The sequence below is a fragment of the Salvia hispanica genome, chromosome 1, assembly GCF_029641045.1.
Source record: "Salvia hispanica isolate PSC_SH4W2 chromosome 1, Shi_PSC_v1, whole genome shotgun sequence".
In the NCBI taxonomy this organism is placed as follows: Eukaryota; Viridiplantae; Streptophyta; class Magnoliopsida; order Lamiales; family Lamiaceae; genus Salvia; species Salvia hispanica.
In genome coordinates this window covers 35,348,315-35,373,536 of record NC_142692.1, presented here as the reverse complement: position 1 = coordinate 35,373,536, position 25,222 = coordinate 35,348,315, and the positions used below count along the sequence as shown (strand labels likewise).

Genomic DNA, 25,222 nt, shown 5'->3' with positions numbered 1-25,222 from the left:
GTTTAACTCACTAGTGATGAAATTCATTATGATTTTCCTGCTATCGTATAACATATAATTTCAACAAAAAAATTTCATCATGAGATAATTAAGAAAAAATTCGATCATGAATATTGTGAGATAAACTAGAATTTAATTGAATTTTTTTTTTAATAAATTTATCCTATATAAAAGGCGATATTGCTAAAAGCAATCATTTCATCATCGTAGCTAATTACGCAGTTTTCTCTTGTAATATGTCACGTAAAACTAAAAAACAAACACTTTTCCAATCAACTAGTTTTATTCATTGAACATCACAACAACAATAACATCAATGATAATGAGAAAAGGAAGAAAACAACAACAACAATACTCGGAAAAAAATTTCAATCGATATATCACTTGCTTTTGGTTGGGAATGAGGCCATTTTATTGATTCCACACATCCCTTCTGGCTTCCCATTGTTTCTCTTCATCCTTATAAATCCTTTCTCACCCCATTTCTCCCCCCAAGAATTCTTCACTATCACATAGTCCAATCCTTTGCTCGTGCCATATCCAACGGCCGCGACTCCGTGATCGAGATCTGTCCCACAATGCCCGTCAAACACGCCCTGCAAAAAATCGAGGCACCCCGTTTACTTTGATCAACTGATTACTAAGCATATCAATCTTTTTTTTTTTTTTTTCTTAATAACGACTTATACAATTGAAAAATACTTACCCCGTGGTAGAACTGGAAATCTCTCCCAGAAGCATCGATGGCCACGCTTAGGGGTTGGTTTGCAAGAGCTTTCAAGAAGCTAGTTTCGTCATTTCTTGGCACGTCATGGTAGCCATCGATCGTCACAACTTCCGCCTCATCCTAAATTGAAATGTAACTAGGTAGCTTAGGAATGGGTCCAAAATAACATTCTAACTGTTGATAAATAGGTCAAAACTTACTCTGCTTTCTTGGCAAGTGCCTTCCTCCATGAGGTAAGGGTAGTCGTCTTCCTTATGTAGGCCGTTGTTGGAGACAATGAAAGCAAACGCATAGTCCATTAGGCCTCCGTTGCAACCATTGTTGTAAGCCGTGTCACAGTCGATGAGCTCTTGCTCAGACAACTCGGTTAAGTTTCCCGTCACAATTTGGTTGATCCCTTCTACTGCAGCCACAGTCGAAAACGCCCAACAACTTCCTGCATTGCATTATGATTGAGTATTTGAATTATTACGAAATAAATCAAATTTAAATTATCACACAAAGTAATTAATAAATGTTATGAACTTACCACATTGACCCTGGTTCTTGACCCGTGTGACGGCTCCTTTCTTCCTCCAATCCACGGATTTAGGCAAATCCACGAAATCCCTATACTTAAAATTCTCAAGAGACGTGTCCCTCTTGGGAATTTGGTCGGATTTGAGACCTAAAAACATTTTCTTGAACTCATCATGGCTCAAATCCGAAAACTCGTTCAACCCTAGCCAATAGTTGCTAACAACCTTATTCCTCTCATCAATGTGGTGCAAATTATCCTTAAATATCTCGAACCTATGCAACTTCTCTTCAATGCTTTTGTAAATCTTGCCATGCTTATCGAGCCAAGATTCGAAAAGATTGATGAGTTTGTCGATGCACGTGAGATCTTCAGGCTCATAGCCCACGATCGAGAGCTCACGTGCACAGGCTGTGGTGCCGGCATAGAATAGCACGAAAGCGGCTAGAATAAATAGCTTGGAACTTAGAGAAATAGCCATGTTTTGTATGCTAGAATTGGAATGAGAAGATGATGAGAAACAATGGAGATTCTTGAGATATTTATACATGTAAAATAAGTATATTTTATTACATATTGCTTTTGATTGAAGTAAGAAAGTATAAAAAAAATGTTGGCTGACTATACCGAGACTTTAAGGTTAATTCTATATGAACAGGCTTTCAATCAAAGCATGTGTGAAATTCTATGCTTTGATCAATAATCATCTGATGAAACACCTGATGCTATGATTTGGTAAGCAAAGTTAATTTTAATTAGTAATTTTAGGTATTTTGAGATTTCGTAGAGGTTGGACGGAATCTTCTTCCCGGAGAGACAATGTGACGAGAGGGAAGAAAAGTGATAAAGCTGCAATTTAGGTACTGCGCTACGTAATTGTGTCATTTTAATAGTAAAATCAATAAAGCTGCAATTTAGGTACTGCGCTACGTAATTGTGTCATTTTAATAGTAAAATCAATACATGTAAACCATTTTATTTTATTCTCTATCCGATTTTACTTTCGCTCTAATTTTTTTTTCTCTTTCTTTACTTTTTTTCTTCCAATGATCTTTTTTGTTTTGTCTCTTATTTTATTCTCCGTGTATTTATTTTTGTCTCCGCTTAATTCACTAAACACTCATCCATTAATCCTCTTACTAAAAATAACTTAATTATGATGGAACAGAGAAAGTATATCATTACTACTCTGAAAAATATTACTCTATATATCAGTATTATAATAAAACATCAAGCATCAATAATATATACAAAAAAATCATACATAAATATAAATTAAGCATACATCAATAAGTTTTTTTTTTTATCAATCACTTCATTTTCCTTTCAATAGCATCAGCTTCTATTTGTGAAATATGGCTTCCGCCACCATCGCCGGTGGAGGCGGCGCCATCTTCTTGGTGGGAGAGTTGGCCTTGGGCCACCGCGGCGGCAGTGGTGTAACCTAACATCATTTTGTAGTTCTCCAAATCTGTACACTTTAGGTGAGGGCTGCTTTCTAATGGCAAATCCTTCATTTCGATCACTCTTTCATGCTCGTGATCATGTTCATGTTCATGTTCGTGATTTTCTCTCCTCAGCTGAACTTGTCCTTCCATTTTCTTGACTTTGAAATTTAATTTGAGGTCTTATATTTTTTTTTTGGTAAAATTAATGAAGTCTGGAGATTATATATTTACAAGTTGGCCGCATTTATAGATCCTATAAATCCGTGTGTTTCTACCTTTAGAATTGGAAAGTGTTCCATATAATTATAAATAGGGTTTCATTCATTTGGAGATAAAAGTATATGAATTATGAGCAAAATATCACAAATTTTCTTTTGTAATAATGCCAATCTAATTTCCAATAATCTCACAAGGATAAATTTAGAGGTCTGGATATATTGTCACGCGCCAATTACAATTAAAGAAATATTCTTCCTATGTCTAATGCTCCTCTTTTCCTACTAAAATTCACAATCCTAGTATCATTATTGGTTTTGCCAGAAGTAGATAGCAAAATAAAACTAACTAAAGAAAGAAATGAAATACAATAAATTCTGTCTATTCTTTCCACTTCCAAATTCTGTCATCTAGTAAATTCCAAAGCATGTGAGAAACACAACATGTCAACGTTGAACCCTTATCCTTCACACAAACAACCAAAGCCAATTTCTGGCTCACAAACAACCATCAACTTATCATCACACCTCCACACATCTTTTCCAACCCAAAAAACAAAACACAAAGCCATAAATTCTCACAAACAAACCAACCATTTTTCCTTTTAGAAAAAGCAGAAGAACAAGAAATCTCAGATCGAATCATGGCAGCAAACTATCCAACTTCGAGAAAGTCCAACACTCAGATCCTCCAGGAACTGGAGGACCTGAGCGACTCCCTATACCAATCCCACATGTCATCCACAACAACACGGAGAACCGCCTCCCTAGTCCTCCCCAGGGAGTCCGTCGTCCCTCCAATCTCGTCTGGCGAGACTGGACCGGACAAAGAAGACCTCAACCCCAAACCCCGGTCGAGGCGGATGTCCCTGTCCCCGTGGCGGTCTCGGTCAAAGATGGACACGGAGGACATCCGCCCCAAAGACCCCATCAAGTCCCAAAAGAGCCTATTTAGCGACGAAACTCCCACTGCAACTGCTGCCACTACTACTCCCGAGAAAAAAGGCATTTGGAAGTGGAAGCCTATAAGAGCACTAACTCACATAGGCATGCAGAAGCTGAGCTGCCTATTCTCCGTCGAGGTCGTGGCGGCCCAGGGCCTCCCGGCCTCGATGAACGGGCTCCGCCTCTGCGTCTGCGTCCGCAAAAAGGACAGCAGAGAGGGTGGGGTCCAGACCATGCCCTCCAGAGTGTCCCAGGGCGCCGCGGATTTCGAGGAGACCCTCTTCATCCGCAGCCACGTCTACTACAGCCCGGCGGGAAGCGGGGCTCACATGAAGTTCGAGCCGCGGCCGTTCTTGATCTACATGGCCGCGGTCGACGCCGGCGAGCTGGACTTCGGCAGGAAAACAGTTGACCTGAGTGGCTTGATTCAAGAATCCATTGAAAAAAGCTTCCAAGGGACAAGAATCCGGCAATGGGACACCAACTTCAGCCTTTCAGGAAAGGCTAAAGGTGGTGAGCTAGTTTTGAAGCTAGGCTTCCAAATCATGGAAAAAGATGGAGGCGTTGGTATTTACTCCCAGGCAGAAGGCCAGAAGTCCGGGAAAGCCCGGACCCACTCGCCTTCTTTTGCCCGGAAGCAGTCCAAGTCATCCTTCAGCGTGCCTAGCCCAAGGATGACTAGTCGAGGACTCTCCCAATTAGGAGCCGGCTCGGAAGACCTCCCTATGGACGACCTGAATCTTGACGAGCCGGCTCCTCAAGCCACACCCCTGCTGGAGGCAGCTACTAAAACAGACAACAATGACAACAACAACGATATCGAAATCATTGATTTTGAGGTGGAGGATAAGGGAGTTGAGATCCAAGATGAGGAAGAGCAGAGTGAGAGTTCAGACAAAAGATCAGTTTCAAGTGAGGTTGTTAAGGAAGTTGTTGTCCAGGATCAATCCCATCTCACAAGATTGAATGAGCTTGACTCCATAGCTCAGCAGATCAAGGCGCTTGAATCATTGATGGGAGATGAGAAAGCACTCAAATTGGATGAGGAGACAGGATCACAATCCCTGGATGCAGATGAGGATAAAGTGACAAGAGAGTTTCTCTCAATGCTTGAAGGTGGTGGTGGTGATGACAATGACGACGACGACAACGAGTCCAAATACGAGGATGCTCGGATGCAGGCTCTGCAGCTGGAAGACGCGTACGAGGACGAGGAGGGAAAAGAGGCAGAGGTTTTCTTGCCGGATTTAGGCAAGGGGCTCGGCTGCGTTGTGCAGACGCGAAACGGGGGGTATCTCGCGTCTGCGAATCCGTTCAACGTGGTTGTCGGGAGGAAGGAGACGCCGAAGCTAGCAATGCAGGTGTCTAAGCCAGTGGTGATTCAGTCAGAGAAGGGAGGATTTGAGGTGTTTCAGAAGATGGCTGCATTAGGCCTTGAGGGGCTGTGTAGTAGGCTGCTGTCGTCGATGGCGCTGGACGAGCTGTGTGGGAAGACGGCCGAGCAGGTGGCGTTTGAGGGGATCGCGAGCGCGATCATACAGGGGAGGAGCAAGGAGGGCGCCTCGTCCAGCGCTGCGCGGACCATCGCGGCCGTGAAGTCCATGGCCGCGATGGCGAGCAGCGGGAGGAGGGAGAGGGTGTCGAGCGGCATTTGGAATGTGAGCGAGGAAGGGGTGACGGTCGATTATCTTCTCGGGTTTTGTTTGCAGAAGATCGAGGATATGGCCGTGGAGGCGCTTAAAATCCAAGCGGAGGTCGTTAAGGACGAGGCGCCTTTTGAGGTTTCGCCGCTTAGTGATGGTGGTGTTTTTGATTCGGCCGTCGCGGTGGAGGAGTGGATTGGGGGGGGTATGGAGTCCGAGGCGATCACGGTGGCGGTTTTGGTGCAGCTCCGCGACCCCATCAGGCAGTTTGAGGGGGTCGGGGGGCCTATGGTGGTGTTGGTGCACGCTGAGGCGTGCACCAACGACACCAACGAGGATGGGGAGAGGAAGTATAAGGTGTCGAGTTTGCAAGTTGGGGGGATGAAGGTGAGGAGCGGAGGGGCGAGGGTGGGGTGGGATACGGAGAAGCAGAGGCTCACGGCGCTGCAGTGGCTCGTGGCGTATGGGATGGGGAAGGCCGGGAAGAAGGGGAGACGAGGGGGTGCAAAGGGGCCGGACGCGCTGTGGAGCGTGTCGTCGCGGATCATGGCTGATATGTGGCTCAAGGCTATTAGGAATCCTGATGTGAAGTTCAACACAAAGTGAGGGATGTGAGTTTGTTGTATTTTGTTTGTGTTAGGTTGGATTTCAATTTATATAGTGTTTGGTCTTATAGTAACTTTTACTACTATTTTTTTGGAAATTTGGAATAATTTGCTTCTGTATACAAGAAGGATTGCTGGTTCTGTTTTTATAGTATAGTTTTGTTATAAGTTGCATTTCTATAGGAAGATAATTTTGCTACTACTATGTTTTTTTGTTTTAGGTTTTTGAAAGTGGATAAGATTGCTAATGTTATGTTTTTGCTCAATAACTTATTCACAATTTGCATGCAAACTGTGAATTCTGCTGCACATTTTGCTGAGGGATTGTGGATGAATGATTTCTAATTTATTATAGCATTTTATAGAGAATATTATATTGGAAAGGCATTAAAAGTATGATAATGCAACAAGATATTAGTTTGATGTTGTGCATTATATTGACTATTGCATTGTTATCATGTTTCGATCTCGTATTTTTATTTCAATTGATCCATTTCTCCTATCATTAATTAATTTTAGAGGATTGAACCTTTTTAAACGAAGAGAATATCACTAGGGTTTTATCGATCCCTTGTTCTCGTTTCAGTTACTCAATAAAACATTTTAAAATTGTTCTAATGAATACATATCTCCCTTAGACTTAAAAATTACAATCTAACGCAATTTATTTATTAAATTTAATGAATGTTAATTCTATTATAGGCAAGACAAATCGAATCTACTCCATTCAAACAATATTGTCGTTGTAGGGTTTTTATCAGGCCCAATTGTTATATTTTTATGAGATTAGGCCCATGGGCTTGTACAGTGACAACAGTCCATTGATCACATCTCTCTTTGATACACTCAACGAAAAAAATTAACAAAGTCGTGTTTGACGAGGCAGCGATTGAGACGATGAATTTTTTGCTGAATGATCAGATGGGGATTACCCACGGTCGTATATGCCCAATATAAGAACTGTGTTTGAACTTTAGGGCGACGCCCGGTTCTTGTTATTAAAAAAAAAAATATTAACATAGTAGTATTTGTCTTATACTAATAGAAATTTAAAAAATATACAGTACATTTTAATACAGCAATATGGCATTTTAATAATGAAATAAATAAAAATATGTATTTAGACTATCAAAGTTGTCAAATCAGTTGTGGACTAAAATGCAAGCTTGAAGACTTATCTAAAAAAAACAAAGTTTACCATGTGACAATGACAGGTTTTTTAATGCAAACGATATCCTTTTTATATTTTATTAAGTATTTTATCTATACATTACTTTAAATTATACTCCAATGTATTCTCCTATAATATAGTACATGTCACTACCAACTTAAATAATTTTTATATTCGACTTTAGAAAAAGACACAATTGTTTATGTATACACTCGATTTGAAGTGGCAATGAAGCATATTCTTTCTTTACTGGATAGTATTTTTTAAAACAGTATATAATAGTAATAATTAGATATTGAAATTTGAAATTTGAAATGTCATAATTTATAGTGGACCGTAACAGATCGGACAAAGAAGTCAAAGCGGCAAAAAATTAAAAAAGAATAAAACTTAGTACAATTTACAATAATATATTGATATTTAATAGTATATCCACAAATATCGTCGAGTGCATTAATATTTTCTTTGTGCTCATCAACAAAATATTGAAAACATTCGAAGATTGGTGTGAAAAAGTGACCAATTTCATATATAAATGATGTTAAACTCTATTAATTTCATTTAATTAAACCCTCTATTTCGTACAAGCAGAATTATTCAAGCTACTTATGATGAGTGGTGTTGATTAAATCACACCATCGTAGTTTAATAATTATATATCAAGATCATTATGATTTATGACTGAACTAATACTTTTATATCGGTATTGCATAATGATGTCTTCTAACAGAAATCCACTATTTTCCACTTTGTATACAATAATACTTTGTCCATTCCATATATTTGATTGATGGATATACAAAATAATTACTATTTGCCTGTTATAATTTTACAATGATGGAGTATTTTTTTATTATGTGCCAGACTGCCACTGATTAATTTTTCTCCATGAGTTTATATTATTTCATACTCAATCTACATTTCTACATATAGTAACTTGTTTTTTCCTATATTCAGTAATGGCATACTAAGCAAAATACTTATAAAATATTTTTAAGTCGAACTTATCAATAAATGATGGAAGTCAAAGTAAAGTTCTGTCATTATTTGTTAATCAAAACAATATGTTTATGCATATTCCACAATCATCAAAAATATAATCTTAATTATTTTCTTGAACCGCGTAGAGTATAGAAAAGAATATGAAGAAAAAGAAACATTGTCCCTATCCCCAAATTAAATCAAATATCACTACAATAGAAAAAAAATCAATCATAAGATAAGGCACAAGATCTCACAAAACAATCAGGAACCACTAAATTATTAAACAAAACCACTAAATTTGGTCAATTTTTTTTACCAATCTTAGAACTTTTAAAATGAATGATTATATCAAACTTGCTACTTTTAAAAATACTTGATCTTATAATAATTTTTTTTTCAATTTTCGCACAATCTTATATTATAGGCAAATCAATATAATGTGGTAGACGACAAATATAATACGAACAAAATGTTTAACTAATAGAACGACTTCATGTAAAACACATATCCAATCGCGCATTTAATTATTTACATGTACGCATCACATCAATAAATTCAGACATAACACACTGTAATTTCGACATGTTACGATTAAAAAATATATCAAAATTATTATACCACTTAGATCATTTTTGAAATTGATCAAATTTGGTATTTTTCCCAAACAATTTACCCAAAATTGAAGTGGAAATGAAAGAGACTAGTTTCTACATTTATCCAGAAACGACTAAGAAAATCAATCAAAACAGTAATACTAAAAAAAACAACAGAGTTAATAAAAAACATTAAACAAAAAGGAATAATCATCAGTCACAATACAACTCGTGATTGCTTGATATTGAAAATTGATGGATCCAAGAATTCACAGTATCTAATATTTTCTGTCATATTCTTCATCAAACTCAATTCCCTCTATCTAGCTTCTGCTGTCTAAAAAAGATCCAATTTTTCCTTCCCAAAGATTCGATCTTTTTCCAAGATTCCGAATTTGAGCTCATGGGCTTTCTTGAATTCGCGTGTTAAGTTTTGGGCTCTGTAGTTTTGAGGAATCCTTTCATAAAGGAGCAGTCTTTACTCTTTAATCGAATGATTGTCTTTCCACATGGATGCTGATGAAGCTAACCTCGTTTTGCTTTCAGTTTAGTCTCACTTTTACATTAAAAGATGCTCTTTTGAGACATTAGTTTGTCAAATTCCGCCCACAAATTTCATCCCATGTTTGCTGATATTTCAGATTCTTACATAGCTGTCCTCGAACGGTTGTCTCTCACTATCTAGGTTCTCTCTCTATTTAAAGCTAGTGAGGTAGTAGTAAATATCTATTTCACACTTTGCTAGTAGGCGTAGTGAGTTGAGCAGCTTATTTCAATTTTTCCCCTTTTAGCTTTTCTCAATAGGTAATAATACCATCTCTCTCTCTGCCCTTTTCTTGATGTTGATGGCTAATTTTGAATCTGATTTTTGAGCCTAGGTTTATGAGGATCTGTGTTTTGCATTCTTCTTTCTTGAATTGATACTGTTTTATTGATCTTTGTGTTTGGTTTGGACAGAGATTTGAGGGTTGAAGTTTGCTGATTTCGATTTTGAGAAGATGAACGGAGCTGCATTGGTGGCTATTGCTGCCACAATTGGCAACTTCTTGCAGGGATGGGATAATGCAACCATTGCTGGTTATTTCTCAACTTTGATTATGTTTTAGTAGTTTTTTTTATGATAGATTGATTGATTTACATATGTTTGAAGTGTTGTAGAGAGTTATATTGTGGATAATCAAGCTCTGTGTTGTTGATTCATATTGTTTTGTGTCTAATCTTGAAAAAAATCATGCTTGTATTGCTGATTCTTGGCATCAATTAGTAGCATTTGGTTAAAGTTTTCGTTTTTATGCTTATCTGGTTAATCCTTGTGTGATAGGTGCTGTTGTTTACATTAAAAAAGAGCTTGAGTTGTCGGCCGCCATTGAAGGGCTTATCGTGGCAATGTCCCTCATTGGTGCCACGCTCATCACTACTTGCTCGGGGACGATTTCAGACTGGGTTGGTCGACGTCCTATGCTAATTTGTTCGTCCATGTTCTATTTCCTAAGTGGGATTATAATGCTGTGGTCGCCTAACGTCTATGTCCTGCTCCTAGCAAGGCTGTTGAATGGGTTTGGTATTGGACTTGCTGTTACTCTCGTCCCCCTTTATATATCCGAGACTGCACCCTCTGAGATACGAGGCCTGCTGAATACACTCCCTCAGTTCACGGGCTCAGGTGGGATGTTTCTGGCGTATTGTATGATTTTTGGGATGTCGTTGCTGGCCTCGCCTAGCTGGCGGTTGATGCTGGGAGTTCTTTCTGTCCCGGCTCTTCTGTATTTTGCTTTGACTGTCTTCTATTTGCCTGAATCTCCTCGATGGCTCGTGAGTAAAGGGAAGATGCTCGAGGCCAAACGAGTGCTGCAGAGACTACGTGGCAGGGAGGACGTTTCTGGTATGTTTGCTCAATTTAGAAACTTTTAAATGTCACTTTGTGTATTGAATGGCATGACTTAACGTTGCTTATCACGCCGTTTTAACTTGTGGTGTAGCTGATCTTGCTTGATAGCAACTGTTTAATTACTAGTCTTATCGACGTGATGCCTGATTTTTGCAATTTGGACACGACAACCTTCTTACCATCTTATACATTTAATTTTGTTTGTACTGAGTTGTCTATGGTTGTTGAAAATATTTCCTTTTGCCCTCTCTTGAAATTCATGTCGAAAATCACGTGCTCGATGTTTCTAATTGGTATGTTAGTCTAGCAAGTGTTACAACGAGCTAAAAATCTATAGAACTTCGGTTACCATTGTCGAAATAGCATTTTCTTTCGTACTTTCTGCAATGTCTGGTTCGGCATCGATTGAAAATTTTAGAAGGTCGTAATATCGAATGCTAGAATGTTCTTACGATGGGCGTAGTTGTACGGATATGAATAACAGCGTTGTTGAAATACTTTTGAACGAGGTGTAAATTAGACTAATCGGGCTTCTTTCATCCCCAGGTGAAATGGCTTTATTGGTCGAAGGCCTCGCTGTCGGTGGCGATGCATCGATAGAAGAGTACATCATCGGTCCAGCAGATGAGTTAGACGAAGACCAGGAGCCGACCGCAGACAGAGGCGCAATCAAACTCTACGGACCTGAGGAGGGGCTCTCGTGGATTGCGAAGCCCGTCACTGGGCAGAGCCGTCTCAGCATCGTCTCTCGCCAAGGAAGCTTGGTAACTCCGAGCGTGCCTCTTATGGACCCTCTAGTGACGCTCTTCGGCAGCGTCCACGAGAAGCTTCCGGAGACGGGGAGCATGCGAAGCATGCTGTTCCCAAACTTCGGCAGCATGTTCAGCACCGCCGAGCCTAATATGAAGAACGACGAAGAGTGGGACGAAGAGAGCTTGCAGAGAGAAGAAGGCGAGGGTTACAGATCGGATGATGTAGAGTCCGACGATAACTTGCATAGTCCGCTGATTTCACGCCAAACAACGAGTCTAGAGAAGGACGGAATGGGGCCTCAATCCCACGGCAGCGTCCTGGCTATGCAGGGGAATGCCGGAGATGCGAGTAGCATGGGCATCGGCGGTGGCTGGCAGTTGGCGTGGAAATGGTCCGAACGAGAAGGGGAAGACGGGACGAAAGAGGGAGGTTTTAAGAGGATATATTTGCACCAGGAGGGTGGTCTCCCTGGCTCGAGACGAGGCTCTCTCGTTTCAATCCCCGGAGATCACGCTGCTAATGTCGACGGAGACTATATCCAGGCGGCGGCTTTAGTGAGCCAACCGGCCCTTTTCTCGAAAGATCTTATGAATCAGCGCCCAGCCGGACCTGCAATGGCGCACCCTTCGCAATCTGCTGGAGAAGTCTCGATTTTGGCGGCCCTTCTCGAGCCAGGGGTGAAAAGGGCTTTGATTGTCGGGATCGGGATCCAAATACTGCAGCAGGTACGAATACTTATTAAAACTAACCTCGTGTTTTAAACGGACGCCTCTCGTGTTTACTAGCTGATGAATCCTTTCTTCGGTGCAGTTTTCCGGTATCAACGGCGTTCTCTACTACACGCCTCAAATCCTTCAGCAGGCGGGGGTGGACGTTCTTCTCTCGAACCTTGGCCTCGGCTCCAACTCTGCGTCTTTCCTCATCAGCGCCGTCACAAATCTCTTGATGCTTCCGAGCATCGCCATTGCTATGAGGTTCATGGATGTGGCCGGTCGAAGGTATGACTTTCGTATCCAAATTTCATATATTCATCAAATGCGTAGTCGAAGCTAAGCCGGCTTCGGTTGCTATTTTCAGGTCACTGCTGCTGACAACAATACCAGTTCTAGTGATATCCCTCGTCGCTCTCGTTATCGGGAATGTCTTCGATTTCGGAGAGGTCGTCCACGCCGTCGTCTCGACCGTCTGCGTCGTTATCTACTTCTGCACGTTTGTGATGGGGTACGGGCCGATCCCGAACATCTTATGCTCGGAGATCTTCCCAACCAGGGTGCGCGGAATCTGCATTGCCATATGCGCGTTGGTCTTCTGGATATGCGACGTGATCGTCACATACACGCTCCCGGTGATGCTGACCTCGATCGGTTTAGCCGGCGTGTTCGGGATCTACGCTGTAGTCTGCGTCGTCTCGTGGATATTCATCTTCTTGAGGGTGCCGGAGACGAAGGGGATGCCGTTGGAGGTCATCACGGAGTTCTTCGCCGTCGGGGCCAAGCAAGGGGCCGCCAAGACCGAATAGACCGCGGGACGGAGCTCGAACCGTCGGCCGTGCTGACGTGGATGGTGGTGCCATCCCAAGCAGTTTGGTGCAGTGTGCAGTAGCATTGCTCTTTGAATTTTACAGTTGCTTAAGCATTTTGTTACAATGAGAGGTCCCAGATTTGAATTTTTGGGTGCATTTTAATTTTATTTTAATGGTATTTTTTCATTAAATGTTATTACATGTTACATGAGATATATGCCATACATGTAAAAAAAATTAATTTAAATAACAGATAGAATTTGTATAAAAATAGGATTCTCATAATAGGGGTACAATTTTGGGCTAGATTTCTGAAATTGAGCCCTTTAAAATGGTTCATTTTTGAAAGCCTATCGCTTCATCAGCCATTCAGATCTCAGTATTATTTTTTTGAAAAAAACTACAACTACGATTTAAATTTATATATCATGAGGTTTTATCAAATGAAAATTAATAAATTCTAGAATTGGAATCAAATTTATGTGGACTTAAAAAAAAATATTTGTAAACTAGTAACAATATTTCAAGTAACTCAGAGCTCCAAGTATACCAAACTAATTCTGTATTTTAAATTGAAGATTCAATACTTCTCATTTCCACAATAATTGGCTTAGTTTCTTCTTTTATATATTTAAAACAATAAACGGTTTAATTTGTTTAGTTTTATAATCCTAATATACATATTCTTTAAAGGAGAGCCAGTCGTTAATTTTTAATTATGTTTTGCAAATTTCAGTTAATGCATTGAACACCATCTAGAATACAAGGAAAAAACATGTTTCCTCAAAACTACCAAAAATAGACAAAGAAACCTAAGTAATGCCTTGTTCCAATGAAAACTACTAAGTTAAAAGCTCACACTCTTTTCCAATGTAACGTTTAACTTAAAACAAATAAATATAAGAAGCCAAAATCACATATTATGCCTGATTTATCAAAAAATATGAGGTTGGAGCATGTTCTTTGCATGAGGTTGAAGATAGAGGATATTAGGGGTGGCAAATCGTGCGTGTCGGGTTGTTATCGTGTCGACACGATAACGACACGAACACAATAACAACAAACACGAACACGACCCGTTAAGAAAACCTCACACACGAACACGAACACGACCCGCTACCCTCAGACACGAACACGACACCAACCCATTAACGACACGAACCGTTTCGGGTCAACACGACACGAACACGGCACGAACCCATTAATGACACGAAAATAAGTATTGAAAAATGAAAATAATAAGAATAATAATATTAAAATATTATGTGTTAATAAGAATAATAATATTAAAAATTATATGTTAATAAGAATAATACTCCCTCCGTCCCATTTTAGGAGTCCCGGTTGAGTTCGGCACGGGTATTAAGAAATATAAAGAAAAGTTGGTGAAAAGAGATACTGGAATGTGGGTCCTACTTTTATATATTAGTTTTATAATAAAATGTGAGTGAAAAAAGGTGAGTGGAATGTGGGGCCTATTACCAATTATGGAATATTCCAACCGGGACTCCTAAAGTGGGACACCTAAAAGTAGTAAACCGGGACTCCTAAAGTGGGACGGAGGGAGTAATATTAAAATATTATGTGTTAACGGATAACACGAACACGACACGAACACGGATAACACGAACCCGACACGAACACGACACGGAATTTTCGTGTCCTTAATGGGTCGACCCGATAAGGACACGAACACGATAAGCTCTGACCCAAACCCATTAATTTCGTATCGGTTCGTGTCGTGTTATCGTGTCGTGTTAAAAATTGCCAGCCCTAGAGGATATACTCTACTAACCATAGTGAACATGATAACACGTGTCTTGCTCCAGCTGACATTATTAGAACGTTTATTTATTTATCTGACTACTTGTACATTCAATGACTCACACATCGGGCGGGTGAGGAGGGCCCCACTAAGCCATTTTTAGAAACTTTTTTTAGAATCTGATTTTTTTTAATTATATAACCATCACCTACCAGTGAACTGAATCGCTCGAGAATGTACTCTCAGAGAAATTTAAAAAATATGACCAATACAAACCATTTTTTTGGCGTTTGTGAACGTTGCGTGTGCGATTAGGTCTAAAATGATTAACTTGTGACTTAAGATTTTAGTCATAATAGTAGTATTCATATACTACGGAGTACTAAATAAAAACTTCAACTATTTTTTCAATTTCGTGCAAATTGCTATACAACAATCACCTACTAGTGAACCGAATCACTTGAAAAAGCATTCTCAAGAGAAGATAAAAATATAACAATTGGGACAAAATAATTTTCCGGCATTCATGCCTGTAGACGTTGCGTTTATGATTAGGTCTGACGGAATTTGCGCATATAAACGTTGCGTTTGTGATGAGTCTAACAGAGTAAACTCGTAACTCTAGATTTTGGTCATACTAGTAGAATTCACTATTCATGAACGAAGAAGACTCGGTCTACGTCAACTTATACAAAAAGTCTATTTCTTTCACAACAATATTCGATATTTTATGTTTATTCCAACTATATAATTATGGCGCTCATCCTGAAAATGATATTAAATTACTAATCAATTATTTAGATAGTAACACTAGCATTAAGTGGCATGAATTTTTGGGTGTAATAACTATCTACAATCTTATCTTTTTCCTTTATCTTCGCCTAACTTTTACACTTTGAAATAATTACATCCACTAAGTAATTAAGCTATTTATTAGCTAAGTCCACTGTAAATAGTACTCCAGTAATTTATTTTGGCATGCTTCCACTCCCTCTATATATACAAAAATATGATATTATAGTTGCAATATTTTTAAAATGATAGGAGTACAAAAATAATACTAAATTTTGTATGTTTTTTTTTCCGAAAATTAATCCATTTATTAATTAATATAAGTTCACTATTATTACAACCTAATGTTGAGTAAGGTTTGGATGATTAATGTAATGAAAAATGGATAGTAGTTGGAGTGGAAGTTTATTGGTATGATCAAAATTTCAACACGTATTCAATGATCCCTTCAATAATTCTACATTTTGCTTATTAGTTTGTTTACCAAACTCTTCGGGCATCACAACTTATAGTATAATAAAACGAAAAAGATAAATGATTTTTTATTGATTATTTAAATTAATTTTTTTTTTAAAATTTTCAATATAGCTACTCTTATTTAAGATGGGAAATTGGGTTATTCAAACCTTCGATCTATTGATGGGATGAAACGTTTTTACCAACTAGGATACAATTTATCTTCCGATTTGTTCAGTGTTTAAGTATGCACATTTCACTTTTTTCTCTCCTCGATCTACTTAGGAGCCTACAGAAGATAAGAAATGAGAAAAAGCACATTAAATTAATACTAAAATTCATTCTCATGCTATTTTGAAAATTCTATGAAAAATTATGTTCTCTTTGTCCGAATTTAATTCAGACATTTAATTTTGGGACAATTTTTATTTAAATAAATGGTGTTTGGATCATTGAAACGTTTAGGAAAAGAATATAAATTAATTAAATTAAAACGAATCGAATGGATATTACTTAATTTCTTTCATATGTTTGAAACATCATCCAACACATGTAAAATTCGACAAGAAATAGGACATAAAGTATATTGTAAAACAAAGCATGTGATTTCATCAACATTGTCATATTGATGTCTTTAATTAGGTTGTACTACTATTTGGCTACCGACTTAAAAACTTAAGTGTCACTAATTGATTTGACTAATATCTAATGAATAAACAATCGATCAAGTCTATAAATAAATAATTAAAACAATCATGGGAGTAAAATTAGTAACTTGTGTGATTAAAATATTAAACTTTTTTATTCACAATAAATACATACCTCTCGTTTCCTTACATTTATCAAATATAGATACCATTAAAACCTCCATCAAACCTGATACGACAAGTGTATATATATGTGTAAGAAAATTCGACCACTATCTAACCAACTCATCACTATTTTATTGGTTGTGTTTAAGAAGACAATTTTTTTAATAAATAGCTCCGGTCACTCTTTTTCTTGTTATAGTTATTTTTTATTATAAATATACTTACCTATTTAGAGCCAAAATTGGCTAGCAGTGGAATAGTAGTGCAGAAAAGACATGAAAAAATTGGGAATGATTTTTAGTTAAAAAAAAAAAACAAAAAACAAAGTAATACTCCCTACGTTTCAGTTTTGGAGTCACATTTTGCCATAAAAGTCCATCCCAATTTTAGAGTCACATTTAGAATTTTTCATATTTGATCATACAATTTTACCCATTGTTCATCAAAATTACATCAAAATGTCATTATCTACATTAAAATAAACTAAAATAAAAATAAAACACCAAAAAGTCAAAAAGGGACTCATCTTCAACCAACTCACTTCAATTATTACACACTTTACCATTTCACTTCATTTATTATACCATCCACTAATTCCTTAAAATCTATGCCGTAACTAAATGTGACTCCAAATATGGAACGGAGCGAGTAGTAATTAGAAGCTACTCTATTTCACCTGCATGATTAAGTGATATTTCACCGGGTTTGGATCCCCTGCTGTGGCTGTTAGCACAGCAGGAGGTGCTGTTCCATACAAATATTTTTTAATTGTTAAAGTATAAATATTAAAATATTAGTTTTATTTATTATAAAACAATTGAATGTGTGTGTATTTGCCACAGCAGGGGCTGTGCACACAGCAGGGGATCTTGGCCCTATTTCACCTCCATTTTAAGTTTAATTGATTGGACATAAAGCCTGCCTGATTAATTGATGATAAAAAAGTTTGTATCTTTACTTATGGAATCTCATTCTCAAGTTCTCAATGATGACAAAATTATCATGTTTTTTTAATTGATTTATTGATTTATCCTAGTCATTTGTTGAACTTATTCATGAAAGATTATTCATTTTTTTTTTCTGTAATTACTACTCGTCCTACTATTTAGTAAAAATATTAGAAATAAGTATGTAGTGAATTTTCAAAAGTGTATAATAAAAGATTTTATTTTAATATTTGTATTGTATATTACCATTTCGGTCCGTCCCTGAAAATTTGATACATATTACCATTTCGGTCCGTCCCTGAAAATTTGATACACTTCACTTTTTACCATTTTTGGTAGTGGATCCTATATTCCACTAACTTATTCCTACTCACATTTTATTATAAAATTAATACTTTAAAAGTAGGACCCACATCCTACCAACTTTTTCAACTCACTTTCCATTACATTTCTTAAAACCCGTGTCAGGTCAAAGTGTAGCAAATTTTGAGGGACGGAGGTAGTAATTTATATTTACAACATAAATATTTAAATTACATAGGCCCCAGTGTATACATTCATACTAGAATTCAGATAGATCAAATAAAAGGGAAGTTTAAGAGCACATTCTATTTTCACTTTTTTCAATCACTAACAATTAATTCTGGATTATGACAAAATTATTGAAAATAAATTGTAGAAAACGGTATAAATAAGTATTTAAAAATATAATATAATTTTTCACCGCTAATAAATTACAAAAACATTGAATAAATAACTTCATACTATCCATAAAAATAAAATCTTCCTAAAAACCTAACTTACCAAATTTTGTGATTGCGAGCTTCCAAACAATGCCACTCAAACCACAAATTTCAATCTATACAAAATAAAAAAAAAAAAATCGATTGCTTTCGTAATCCTTCCATTTCGCAATCCCTATTCCCTAATTTCAAGCAGCTGAGACTGAGAGAGATTTCAAAAAAAAATTCAATCAAGGCAAAAACCTATTCACGCGATTCTCCTCGTCGCCGCCGCCCTCCGCCGCGGGCAAATTGCCGCATTTCCGGCAGCGCGCCGCCACCAGTATCTGGCGGCAGGACGGGCACGACGAGTGCGATCCGAGCCACGTGTCGATGCATCCGACGTGGAATCCGTGGCCGCACTGCGGCAGCACGCGGATCTCCTCGCCGGCGGCGAACTCCGCCAGGCAAATGGCGCAGTCCGACAGCTTCGCCGCCTGCTCCGCGTCCTCGCCGTACGTCGCCCTCGGCAGCGACTTCAGCACCTTCTTCTTCACGCCTCTGTTCGCCGCCGACCGCCGCGGCTGCGACGGCGGCGCCGATCTCCCGGCGAGGCGCCGGATCCAGGCGCAGCGCGCGACGGCGACGAGGCCGAGCACGCAGATTAGGGCGCAGAGGAGCGCCGCGAGGATGACGACGAAATCGGAGTCGAGCGCGTCGGCCGGCGGGGAGGGGGTTTCGGAAGGCGAGCCGCCGAGCTGCCGTGAACGGGCGGTCATGTAGAGAGAGAAAGTTCGGTAGAGAGAGAGAGTGTGTGTGGTTGATTTGAGCAGAAAGCTTAAGCTGAAGTTTATTTTCGATTTGATTTTAAACTAACATTTTGATTTGGGAAATACCGTTAATGCAGGGGCGTTTACGCAATTTAGAAGAAAATCTACTATCCCTGCTACTTTGGGAACATTTTTAGTTCATTTATTTGTGCAAAATATTTAAGAAATTCTATGATTTCAATCAACTAGAGTTGGACCTAATTGATCAGATAATTAATTGAGTTTTATTTTGGTACGTGAAATGTGATTGGACTACATACAATTATAAATACATGTGGCTGAAAATAAGCTAAGTTGCGATTAAATCAAAACTAGTATATGTGTGAAGCATGTTAATCTGTTGTTAGTTGTTACCAAACTAGGCTTTTATCGGTCTAAATCATTGAATTAATAATCATGTTACCAAGGAAGCATTTCTATCTCCAAACCGACAAAGTAAATCTATTTTGGGACTCATTTTTTCTTATTTGTAATGTTTTATTTATTATTTACCTTATTCTAATCAGAAGTAAAAAGATCAAAATTTCCACTTTCTTGATAGTTACTATTTTTTTTCATATATTTGTTTGACTATAAAAGTACTCCACTTTATTACGTTGGTATATGATATATTCAGTAACTATAATTGTAAAAATTATTATTCTTTTCTTTTTTAATTATAGTTGATTTACCTCTGACAATTATGTATGGACTACTAAATTTTTACTTGTTAGCTAAGATCATGTTAGTAGCGTCCGTGTGAGTAAGAGTATATTTTACTGAATAAAATAATGCTATTATATTGTGAATAGCTCTTCCACCCCCTATTTTAAGGCCACGCGAAAAAGATACCTAAGTTCTTATAGCATTATTTAATTTTCTTCCAAGACTTTTGCTGAGTGAATAGGAATAATAGTATATTAAAAATTCAAGAAATTATTGAATAAAATTCCATTACTTGTGGACTAGCCTTAATTAGTACTACTACTTTAAGTTTTGAGGCGTAGTTGGGCATAAAATCACATGATTAGTGGTCAAGAAAAATATGCTTCCTACAAGATTATTGTTTTTTAAAGCAAAAGGAGTTAGCTTTGATATGCACTTTTGTTAAACTCAAGTATGTGAAAGAATTTGAGACCACACATCATTTAGCAATTATATTTGCTAGTTATATCCTCATTCAAATAAAAGAGATATGAACCATATTATATACCTAAATCAGTCACAAAAATCAAATCTCATTGGAGTTTAGTTTGTCTCCTCTCATATATGAACCATATATGCTTCAATGAATAAGCAATCGAACGTGATGAGACATGAGTACAGATATTAACTAATTAATGACTCACATATAATGACGCATCGCAATATCCATATATAAGTTATCTTACATAAAAAGTGTGACGTAAAAAAATTACTAAGACACTACTCCTACCACACTGATTGGTTTGGAAACGAAATCACAGTAGAATTGGTTAATATCCCTTTACGTGTAAGATTTGCTTCAGTGAACGAGATCATACTTAGTACCCATAAAATCTAAAAGAAACTTATATCAAACCAATTGCAAAATTGTGATCAATCCAAATGACAACTTTGCGATTTCAAATCATTAAATCATTACTTGGCCCATGATATTCATAGTCCAAACCATTTGACTTGAGTGGAAATGGATCCGATCCACACGTAATCTCGAAGCACTTTGTGTGTCTACAAATGAAAGCCTCAATTAAAACCATTTTTTGGGTGCAATAATAATGCACTTTTCAACTCAAATTTGTCGCATTAATATATAAATATATTAGTGGAAAGAGAGTGGACCGACCCACCCAAAATTAATTTGAATCCAGAGGTTGACAGTAAAGCAATCCGACCCGATCCTAACCCACTTTCTTGGGTCGAATTTTTGACCCTACCCAGATTTAGGAACTGATATTAGTAGTAACCTAATCTATTAAGAAACATATGCTATGCAATTAATTAAACCCAATTTCTAAAGCGTGACATGAACTTTCGATTTTTTAATTAAAATTTAGAGCATTGCATAAAGTTACAATTTTGGCTTGTGACCTAGAATCCGACATCGGAAAGTTGAATTAAATTGTTGAACTCTGATAAGGCTAATTTCATGCATTGGTTATATAGTGAAAAGCATCACATTTCTGCTGGGTCTAACATGTTTGATTAAGCCAGGTGTGTGATAAAGCGCTAGATCCAGGAGATACTGGAGGAAACAGTCTAGCGAGGAACAGAGCAGAAATTGATCAAAACTGAAGGAAAAGAAGGCTAGAGGAAGGGAGTTAATAGCTGAGGGCAACAAGGTCTATCTATACCTCGCTGGGCCCCACCTCAACGCCTATAAATGGAGGAGTATGCAGCACGAAATAGGGACTTTTTCTCGCTCTTAGCTCACACACACACACTTGGAAATGGAAATTCTGGTTGGTTAAGGGGGTCGTTTTTGAGTTCAGTAGTTCCGACGTAACACCGTCCGCGTGAGGGCGAAGATACAATCATTTTAATTTCAGTTTGTTGTTTCTTGTTTTTTCGAACTTCACTTTCGGGAGTCGAATCTGCTGTTGATGTTGCTTAATTTCCTATGCATTTCTGTTTGGTTCATTTACCTTTGTTGGAGTTGATTTATGTTGAGCTATTTTCTCTGTCGACATGGTGTTTGATCTGGGAGTTCGATTGTTGATCTGTAATTGTTGTTGTTGATCTGTGGAGAATCCAAATCTGTTGTTATGGAGCTGTTTTTGGTTGGAGTTTTGTGTCGGATGCTTGGATCCGGAGTGGATTTAGCATCCGAGTTTTGGATCTGAGTAGGGGAGATAGATTTGTGCATGAATTTCAAGTGTTATGCTCTGTTTCTGTTTGGTTTCGTCTAGTAGCGTAGATTTTTCTGTTATCTTTTCGTATGTCACCTACCTGTTTTGAATCTGATTGTTTGTTTCCGACTCGCGTCCGATTAAATTTACCGAGTTTTCTTGCGAGTCCATCGGAGAAGATGAAGTCATTTTTCAGTTGATGCTTTAGTTAGTTATTCTGCAGCTTTTCTTTTCGTCCGTGTCTACCTTTTCAGCTTTTGGGTCCCACTTGCATTTTAAATTCCCTGGTCTAGGTAAATTAGTTACGAGTCTTTAGATCTAGTGATTGCCTGGACTTAGTTTTCATGCAATATCCATTTCTGCCTAGATCTAGCTGTTAGCATAGCAGAGTTCATTTCCAAACCTAGTTTAATTTCCTCAACCCAAAAAATGCGTGGCAGCAGCCAAACCAAAAAAATAGTTTCCAGATCTCTATGCATAATCATTACGCATCCATCTCTGTGGGATCGATCCCTACTTCCCTGTGCTAAATTTTAGTATTCGTGGTTGAGGGTTTTGAAGGAGTGTTCTGTGTATCCAACGACCGAGATTCTCCAGTTCCGCGAGTTCCTAGACCCTGCGATCTAGACGATTCGCTGGATCTAGGAGGCTTGATAATTTTACAAGCACTAGGAAGAGACAGAGCAATCACTACACACTGCACGCTCTTCAAATGGCGCCGTTGCCGGGGATGGATGGCGTAGTTTTTTTTTATATATGTTTAGAGATTTGGTGTATATAGTTTTAATTTTTGTGTTTCTTTTTGTTGACAGTTTATGAGCAAAAGCTCACGGTCAGGAGTCTGGAGCAACCCGTCTTGGTCAAGGAACGTCCAATTGAGGTGGCAAGTCAAGGAATCAACATCCGCCGTTACTACCAGATCAGGGTTGTCAACAGTAGATCCGTTTCCGTTTGAATCAGGAAGCGAAGAAGAGTGGAATTCATCGGGGAAGGAGGATCCACAGTCGTCATCAGAAACTGAACATTCGGAAGAGGAATCTGTAATGGCAAACGTAGTGGACACAGACCCAGAAATTGGTTCACTCACTGCACATCTGGATGGAGAGCCAGCCCATGCCATAGTGTCGAATCAGCGCCAGCGATCTATTGAGATTAAAACAAATGTGCTTGGCGTTTTACCTACATTCTCAGGGCGGAGAAACGAGTGTCCTTACGAATTTTTGAACGAGTTCAGCAAGCTATGCAGCATCCAGAAGAGGCCCAACGAAACTACTGAGGAGGACTACCGCTTGCGTGTGATTCCATTTGCCTTAAAGGGAGAGGCCAACACATGGTTGCTGAGGCTTCCGCCTGACTCAATCACCACGTGGAGGGATTTCAAACTGGAATTCCTGGACTATTTTTTCCCGTCCAACAAAACAAATGCTCTCAAAAAGGAGATTCAAGAATGCAAGCAGGACTACGATGAGTCTTTAAGCCAATATTGGTCTCGGTTTAAGGGACTGCTTGATGCTTGTCCTAATCATAGAATGATGGAGGCTGAAACATTTTATTTGTTCTATGAAGGAGCAAATCCTGAGTCCAAGGACTTAATGAATTCCTCGAGCGGGGGGGATTTTACCAAGAACAGGGCAAGTGAAGCGCGCGAAATTCTGGGAAGATTAATTGACGCGAAGAAAGCGTATGACAATCCGCGTGCCATCATGAGGAGAAGTTCAGCGAATGCAGTTAAGGAATAAGAAGGAGAAGGGGTTAGAGATAGGATTGATCGATTGGAGAAGGCACTGCTAAATGCCATTGAAAGGAAGAATACCCCTAGTCAGGAGGAACATCAAATCCAATGCTATAGCAGCCCATCACCCGATGGAGAGTTTCAAGCTCAAGCAAATGCGATGGGGAATTGGAACCAAAACAATCAAAATATAAGCTGGAACCAGTGGAAGATTAAGGATGCACCATGGAGGGATAACCCTTGTTTTAGGTGGGCTGAAGGAAACCAACAACTGCAATTGCAATACCCAGGTCCAGCGGAGAACCAGCAGAATTGGCCCAACCGGAATCAGGAAGGACCGCAGCATAATTCTAACGGGTCAGGGAAGAATCAAGAAGGGCCGAACAACTGGAGCTACCGTAATCAAGGGGATCAGCATAACTGGAGCAGGAACCAGAATAACCAAGAGAATTCCTATGTGCCACCACATCAAAGGAATACTTCGGGGAACAATCAAAATTTCCAACAAAATCACCAAGGTCCAGCAAATCAGTTCAACAACAATCAGGGAGGTCAGGGAAATTATCGCCAGAACCAGATTGTTGGAACAAGTCAGAATCAAGGTTCCAGTTCAAATCAAACAAATTACCGGCCTCAGAGGAATCTAGATGATATGGTGCATGACCTGGTCAGCTCTCAGCAACACATGCAGAATAACATGCAGGCTAACAATGACGTGGTGCACAAAATTCAGGATGCTCAAAAGGAGCAGAAGTCTGCCATGGACATGCTGGCAAAGCAAATGTCACAGTTAGCCACATCGTTGAATGAAATGCGGGGAAATGAAGGAAGACTGCCTGCCACGGTCAAGCCACCAGACCGAGCAAACATTAGTCAAATCACTTTGAGATCCGGACGAGGCTATGAAGGACCGACGCTGGAGAGTGATGAAAAGATACCTTCACAGGTGATCAAAGGAAAAGAAAGCCGAGAGTCTCAAGGGGATAACCCTAGACCCAGAGAAGTCCTTGTTCAGGATGATCTCCAGGAGGGAGATTTAGGGGGATCTCTACCTCGACCAAGTGACCCATTTTTCCTTGATCCAGAACCTGAATTAAAGAGTAAAGAAGGCAGCGGGGAGGTTAGTGAGACCCCCGCAGGGAGTTCCACAAATGCAGTGAAGCGACCAAAGCCATTTCCATACCGAGGGGAAGCCAAGAAAAAGAAGGATGATCCAGAGGATTTTGTGGAAATATTTAGCAAGCTGGAGATTAACCTGCCTTTTTTACAAGCTCTGAAGATACCCACTTTCAGCAAGTTCATCAAAGAGTTCATAGCTGGGAAAACCAAACCTGATGGGAAGATTGTC

The 25,222-nt window shown here is 38.8% G+C and overlaps 4 protein-coding genes across 10 annotated transcripts; 2 read left to right on the top strand and 2 right to left on the bottom strand.

The window, feature by feature from the left end:
• Positions 1 to 264: 264 nt before the first annotated feature.
• On the bottom strand, positions 265 to 1,753 carry LOC125218737 (cysteine protease XCP1-like). The gene is made up of 4 exons (XM_048120474.2): positions 1,257 to 1,753; positions 928 to 1,163; positions 707 to 847; positions 265 to 596 (listed from the first exon to the last, which is right to left on the bottom strand). Exons 1-4 carry the CDS (start codon positions 1,723 to 1,725, stop codon positions 381 to 383), a joined length of 1,062 nt encoding a protein of 353 aa, XP_047976431.2. The 5' UTR covers positions 1,726 to 1,753; the 3' UTR covers positions 265 to 380.
• Positions 1,754 to 3,449: 1,696 nt separating this feature from the next.
• PMI1 (plastid movement impaired1) lies at positions 3,450 to 6,247 on the top strand. Its single transcript, XM_048127386.2, has one exon. The coding sequence runs from the start codon at positions 3,552 to 3,554 to the stop codon at positions 6,099 to 6,101; it is 2,550 nt and encodes an 849-aa protein (XP_047983343.2). The 5' UTR covers positions 3,450 to 3,551; the 3' UTR covers positions 6,102 to 6,247.
• A 2,838-nt stretch (positions 6,248 to 9,085) lies between these two features.
• LOC125221834 (monosaccharide-sensing protein 2-like) lies at positions 9,086 to 13,207 on the top strand. 7 transcript variants are annotated; one of them, XM_048124117.2, is made up of 7 exons: positions 9,086 to 9,373; positions 9,490 to 9,533; positions 9,806 to 9,925; positions 10,170 to 10,730; positions 11,283 to 12,214; positions 12,300 to 12,487; positions 12,567 to 13,207. In XM_048124117.2, the coding sequence occupies exons 3-7, from the start codon at positions 9,847 to 9,849 to the stop codon at positions 13,006 to 13,008; spliced, it is 2,202 nt and encodes a 733-aa protein (XP_047980074.2). In that variant the 5' UTR covers positions 9,086 to 9,373; positions 9,490 to 9,533; positions 9,806 to 9,846; the 3' UTR covers positions 13,009 to 13,207. The 7 variants fall into 7 exon arrangements, with proteins under 7 accessions (XP_047980074.2, XP_047980076.2, XP_047980075.2 ...); XM_048124119.2 differs by having other exon boundaries at positions 9,490 to 9,560; XM_048124118.2 differs by having other exon boundaries at positions 9,490 to 9,563.
• A 5,264-nt stretch (positions 13,208 to 18,471) lies between these two features.
• On the bottom strand, positions 18,472 to 19,418 carry LOC125219993 (RING-H2 finger protein ATL80-like). The gene has a single exon (XM_048122093.2). It carries the CDS (start codon positions 19,282 to 19,284, stop codon positions 18,757 to 18,759), a length of 528 nt encoding a protein of 175 aa, XP_047978050.1. The 5' UTR covers positions 19,285 to 19,418; the 3' UTR covers positions 18,472 to 18,756.
• Positions 19,419 to 25,222: the final 5,804 nt, after the last annotated feature.